General features: G+C 43.7%; 1 protein-coding gene across 1 annotated transcript in view; it reads right to left on the bottom strand.

Annotated features, from left to right (window-relative positions):
* Nucleotides 1-3410, bottom strand: part of CARS2 (cysteinyl-tRNA synthetase 2, mitochondrial (putative)) — a 35913-nt gene extending 32503 nt beyond the window's left edge. Inside the window, exons 1-2 of the mRNA XM_009997969.1 lie at nt 3304-3410; nt 1763-1880 (exon numbers count right to left, since the gene is read on the bottom strand). Coding sequence (XP_009996271.1) covers nt 1763-1880; nt 3304-3410 — 225 coding nt within the window. The remainder of the gene's footprint in view (nt 1-1762; nt 1881-3303) is intronic.
* Between the last annotated feature and the right edge of the window lie 3312 nt (nt 3411-6722).

Genomic DNA, 6722 nt, shown 5'->3' with positions numbered 1-6722 from the left:
ATTAGTGGAGCATCTTTAAGGGGTCTGATTTTCAGAGAATAGGTGGCTAACAAGCTCCTGGACAAGGCAGGAGTTCTGGTGAAGACAGACCAGACACTCATCCAGCAATGCAATGAGGAAGATGCTCAGCACTGAGAAATGAAGGGATGCTTCTGCCTATAGACTGGAGAGTGTTCTTCCAGATCCCAGTGATGGGACTCATCTCCCTATACAGCTCAGCTGCTTCTTCAACCAGAGAGACAAAGGTGCCTACAGGAGGAAGATAGAGAAATTCCTCCTGGCCAGAAGGATGCCCAAAACAAAGACACACATTTCTCTCTCAAAGGAGCACTGAGGGCACACAGCATGCTCGTTAACAGACTACATGCCAAACTTTCAAGTTTCCTCTAGATGAATTCCACCAAAGGATGGGGAACAAGCTTAGGCATGTTCATCCTACCACTGTATTGCTTCAGGTACAACAAAATCAGGCTATGGAGCAGGTGGCTTTGGCCACCCAAACAAAATGTGCAGAGAAGAGCAGGCACTTCAAAAAGTCACAAAAAAGCCATTAAAAGATTACTCATAGAACTAAAGAATGCAGTAAATGAACATAAATTATCTTAAAATATCATGTCATTTCCTTCCTCCTAAAACATATAATCTCCATAACGCTCTGACAATAAGGAAACATTTTTAAATGTGCACATATAGATTTTAAATGCCTGGGGTTTTTGGTTGCTTGGTTGTTGTAGGGTTGTTGGTTTTTTTTAAAGATGGCCTACTGCCTTAGAAAACTGCAAGTAAATGGACTAAGGGAACACAAGTGTTTCTACAGGAGTGGTGTGATAGCAGTCATTTGAATGCAGCGTCCTATATTTAACTGCAATAGTAACTGTTTACTTAAAGATTAAATAAAAGTGACAGCTGTCCAAATTCTCTGGCTCCAAGAAAGTAGCTTAAAGCTTGCAACTGCAATTTGATCTAACACATTAATTTATGATCCAGAAGACATGAGTTACAGACTGCAAAAACAAACAAAAAAGCGAAACACAGAATAAAACACAGAATACAGTCTTAGTGTTTCAGGGTCCAAAAAGCACTTAAAAAAATAAATAGAATTGGAATAATCATTCACCAAACTCAGCTGGTAGGAAAATAAAGACTGATTAAAATCCAACTGAGAACTACTTACAGCCCCAGCCTTACCAGAGCTTACCCCTATACTCAATGTCAACCTTCACATATGTGACAAGACTGATGAAGCTTTCCAAGCTGACACTGCAGCTAGATGGTCTTTGGCACCTTTCAGGAACCACCTTCAGCCTTGCATGTGGCAATGCTATATATACAACCTTTTACCACCGATGGCACAAACAGCTTCTCCACAATTCAAACAGAAGTGTCCTGGCTGCTAAGTTTTGGGAGGAGACACCCTCCAACTGTGTTGGGGATTCACCCCAGCTTTTTGTATCTTGCTGTCCTCCCAGGCAAGGGTGAGGGTGGGAGGACCCTGGCTGTGGATGTTGTAAAGGAGACCTCCTCATCTCTCCCCTCACACACCTCTGCACCCATTTACCTCCATGCAGCTCTTGGCGCTCAGCCCACCTGACACCCAGCCCCATTACAGCCATGCTGGGGAACCAGAAATACCAACATTTATTATCTATTAATTCAAACAAAACTCAAAAAAAACCCCCACGCAAGCCCAGCTTAATTTTTCTATGTAAGTACCTGTAGAAAATACCAAAAGTTTGGATCAAAGATTGCAGCAAACACCTACCTCATTGGCTCTTTTTATTATCTTGTCATCTATGTCTGTGATCCCCATCACCATGATAACTTCAATTCCAAAAAACCTAGTCATTATCCTTCGAATTATATCAAACCTAACATAGGAGCTGGAAGAGAAAAAAACATAACCTCTTAAACATGTAGTAATAAGAGTAAACAAACAAAACTAACCAACCGCACCCCAACTGCCACAGGGACAACCAAAATACCCCAATACTTGCCATGAAAAACTCCTGAGTGCATGAAGTGCTCTTCCAAAATCAGTTACCACCTGCATAAAAGTCAAGCAAATTTCTCTTGAACTGGCCTACCCTCTTCTGGCATTAATGACACATTGCATCAAATTTTCTGAGCGTTTGCTTTTGTTGCATCTCTTTATTCAAGCACCGAACTGTATCAGAAGGTCCATGTGATCCAGGAGACTCCCTCAAAGCAACCAGTACAGACAGATCAAATATTCTTGCAAAATATCCTTCAGGTTTTTAATATTCTAACAGGTTTTCAAAAGCCACAGGGAAGAACAGGGAGAAATAGAACAGGTAAAACAAACTTTGCTTGGGGTTAAGTAACTACAGCTATCAGCCACTAAGAAGCTATTTCATTCATACACCACCAGTTTTTTTCTGATAGCAAAAGGAGGGAGGCTCTGGGAGTTATTTTATTTTCACTCAAGAATAAATTTTAAAAATTATTCAGGCTCTTCACCATAAAACAGAGTATTTAATATTGATAGATTGATGTACCTACAAGATGTCCAAGGCTGTAGCAGCCCCTTCTGCCACTCATACCTCTCCACTCATAGAATCATAGAATGGTTTGAGTTGGAAAGGACCTGAAAGATCATCTAGTTATAATCCCCCCTGCACAGGCAGGGACACCTTCCAGTAAATCAGGTTGCTCAAGGCCCCATCCAGCCTGGCCTTGAACACTTCCAGAGATGGGGCTTCCACAACTTCCCTGGGCAGCTTGTTCCAGTGTCTCACCACCCTCACACCAAAGAATTTCTGCCTAATATCCAACCTAAATGTCTCCTCTTCCAGTTTAAATCCATTCCCCCATGTCCTATCACTACATGTCCTTGTAAAATGTCCCTCCCCAGCTTTCACGTAGCCCCAGCAGATACTGGAAGACTGCTATGAGGTCTCTCTGGAGCCTTCTCTTCCGCAGGCTGAACAACCACAAATCTCTCAGCCTGTCGTCATAGGAGAGGTGCTCCAGCCCTTTTACCATCTTCATGGCCCTCCTCTGGACTCTCCTCAGGAGATTCATGTCTTTCTTATGATGAGGGCTCCAGAATTGGATGCAGTACTCCAGGTGGGGTCCCACGAAAACCGAGTGAAGGGGGAGAATCACCTCCCTTGACCTGCTGGCGATGCTTCTTTTGATAAACACACTTTGAGTAAAACCCAGGTTTTTCAGCTGAGATATTAGGCAATGACTAAAGGATCTCTGCCTGTTCAGCAAGGTGATGAGAATCCTCTGTCTGCACCAGCTTTGGAGGAAAGAGAGCCCAAAAGGACACTCACTGACCCACAGGCTCCCATTTCACCCACAACACCGCACAAACTGCAACTCCGTGGCTGTCGGAGCAAAGAAGTTTTAGCAAATATTGGAACTGGGTTTGCATCCTTCTCCATAGTGGCAGGGACCAGGCAGCATTAAGGTTCAGATTTATGGATGTGTAATACCTTAATGAAAAAAAAAACAAAACAGCAAACTTTGTTGTTGCTGATCTGCACTATGCCCGTGTAAAAACACTTTTTGGAAAGCAGCATGTGCTGCCAGTGAGATAGCTTTTAATAAATACCAGCTCACTGGGAGTAATGTTCATCTAATGTGGTGACATGATTCCTAAGGAGTACTAAATTGGTCTTTGGACCCCGTTCAGAGGAACAATGCCAGCATCAATGCTTGATATTAAACAGCCCTGCAGTCTTAGTTCCCAGCGCAGAAACACATTTTGCACTGTTCCCTCTCCTCTGATCTTCTAAGCAAATTAGTGGTTAATAGTGTAAGAGTCAGAGCAGATCTCCCGACCTCTCAAAGAGCAGGGTCCTTGCCGCTTCAGGACTGAGAAGAAAAAATAGTCAGTATTAGGGGAGTGGCAGAGCAGGCTCAAGGGACTGAACGAAATCTCCTCCTGTGCTTGGGTTTACTCCTATTCCAGAGTATTCAGCCAGGAGCCTGGATGCCAACCAGGCTGCAGCTCACATCAGCACAATCAAGACCAGTTTCAGAACTTAGGGAAAAGATGGCATTATCTGCCAGTCTGATTTTTTTGTTTATATAGAATAAGCTTTAGATATTGTATCAAGGCATACAGAGCACCTGTTCTGAAGTCTGGAAGCACAACACACTGAAGTTGGATTACTTAGAGAAATAATGAATCCGTGTAGAGGGGAAAGAGGAAGGGAGAAAAATAATAACATCATTGTTTTCAAATTCTTCTCAAGGCTCTCAGGTTCATTTCCATTATAAATTTCTCCATTATTACTTGCTGCATTTGTTGTGCCTGCCACTAATGTAACACAAAGGGAAAAAAGGAATTCTAATTATAAGATAACACGTGTAAGAGTGCAACAAAACGATGGTATTCCACAAAAGCAGCGCTGTAGCAGTAGCCATCACTCCATTTGACTTCACACACTCTTTCCTCGTGCTTTTCCTGGCCTGTAGACCCCTCCATCAGCAGCATGCCTTTCCAGTGTGCCTACAAATGTGCTCTACAGTTGGACCTAGCTACTGGGGAGGGTGGAAATTTAAAAATTATTGTTTTTTAATAGAAAAATCAAGAATGCTCTACCATCCTGAACAAATCAGCTGAGCAACAGGACCAAAGACACTGGGAAGGAACAGAGAACTCCTCACATGCTGGATGGTTTAACAGATCAGAAAAGAGAAGAGGTCTTCAGCCCAAGCACTGTGCTGCACAACAGCACTACAGGAAACAACATGTGAAGGCACTAAAGAAGCAGCAGAAAGAGTATAACACAGCTACTTATCTGCATGATACACTGCTCCAAAGGCAATTATTTGTCCCTAACAATTCCTTTCTTAAATCATCAATTGAAGAGGTCAAACCCAGGCAGTACAGATATATGGCAAACCTCCACATCAATAAAGCTTTAAATTGTTAGCTCAGATATATGGATAGAGAGACAGTAAGAGAACAGGCAGAGCAAGCAAGGCTTTCCTACTCTCTCTTTTAATTGAAAAAGCCCAAAGGCAGGAAAACAAGGAGATCCAACTCCAAAAACAGACATTCAAAAACCAGTGAGAGATGGAAGACCAAAAGGTAGAATTCTTCACCTTCATCAACATTCTACTCTAGATCCACTATACCCCTTAGTACCTGCTCTAGCAAAAAGAAAACTGGGCAGAGCTCATGCAGGTGGTTACAAAACACTCTACCCCACTGTCCCAGGTGCTGCAAGGAGATGATCACGTCTCTCCTTCCCCAGTACAACATTTGATTAGTGAAACGTTATGTTAAAAGAGCACCACACACATATGCAGAAAGGAAAAAGATACCAAAAGGAGCTGGACTTGCACTACAGATGCTGTTATCCCTCTTCCCCTTTGCTCCTTATTACATTAAATATGGCCTTTTGCTCAGCAGTCTCAAAAAGTGTTTTCATTCATACACAGAATCAGGTTTTACAATGCTGATCAGTTATCTCCTAGGGACAGGAGAACTTCTGCAATTCCCTCCCCTGCCACACCCCATCAGGGGAGACAGGCCCTACTGTACTAGAGAGCCTAGACTCAATGATGGAGAAAACCAAGGTATTAGCATCTTTTTACACAGTTGCTCTCAAGCTATGATTTTAAATTGTAATTATTTGAAGGAAAACTGTAACATAGCCTGTATTAAAATTATTGTAGATTTACATAACAAAAAAAGTGATGGCAATTTGTGCAACATTAAAGTTTGTCTGCAGGCACTAAGTACTCACAAAATAATTCAAGCTACCATTTTGTTACACCATCAGTCAAAAGGTAGGTTAGTTTTTTGGTAAAACGGAACTAAAACGATGAGGAAAAAGACACCACCACATACACACAATGGTGCAACAGCTCGCCAAAAATGTTTGTACATGATTGGCATTTCAAAACTTCAGTTTTGAAGAAAGAAGTGGCAGTTGTGCTGCAGCAGCTCATCACTGAGCAAAATACAAGTTTCTGAACTGAGACTGGAGCAGAAACTGTGAAATGCCCGACATTAAAAGGGAACTGCTCTAATAAACAACGTCTGATCTTCACACAGATGGCAACTACCCAGGAAACCCCAACTCTCCCAAGGAGCCCAGTGCATCTTGTTCTCTTCAGAACCAGGAGACGGACTCAAAAAGCAGAGGAGCTGCTGCAACTCCCCTCGGCTTCACAGGACCCTGCACATCTTCTCGCCAGGTGTGTCGTCCTAAAACTGGCAGCACCCTTCTCCAGCGTTTTTAGAAGTATTTTGCCAAGATTACTCACAACGAAGCTCGCTTATTATTGAAGTAATCCTAAAGATCTACAGAGAAAACACGGTGCTGTTTTGGGTTGTTTTTTTTTTTAATCACGGTAAGCCACGGGTTACTCTGCAAAGAGGCCTTAAATCTCAGAAAGCTCAGGCAGCTTAAAGAGCAGACGCTTTTCCCGCCAACCTTAGGAGCACCTTGGTACCAGCCAGACAAGAACAGCTTCCCCTCGGTGCCCACGGCGCCTGAACTGAGCCCGGGGCGCAGCCCCCGCCTCACGGGGCCGAGGGGCTCCGTCCCAGCGCCCCAGGCTACGCCAGAGGCCACGACGCGGTTTCAGACAACTCACCCCGCCTGGCAAAAAAAAGGCACCTGCTCTTAACCCCTCCCACCCCGCTCCTCTGCCTCTGGCCGGGAGACGAGCCGCGCCGAGACCCCCTTCGCTCCTCCTGAGGCCGAGAAAGGGCGGGGGGGGGGACTTACAAA

The sequence above is a fragment of the Chaetura pelagica genome, unplaced genomic scaffold, assembly GCF_000747805.2.
Source record: "Chaetura pelagica isolate M959 unplaced genomic scaffold, ChaPel_1.0 scaffold123, whole genome shotgun sequence".
Taxonomy (NCBI): Eukaryota; Metazoa; Chordata; class Aves; order Apodiformes; family Apodidae; genus Chaetura; species Chaetura pelagica.
This window is presented reverse-complemented; position numbering and strand designations above follow the sequence as displayed.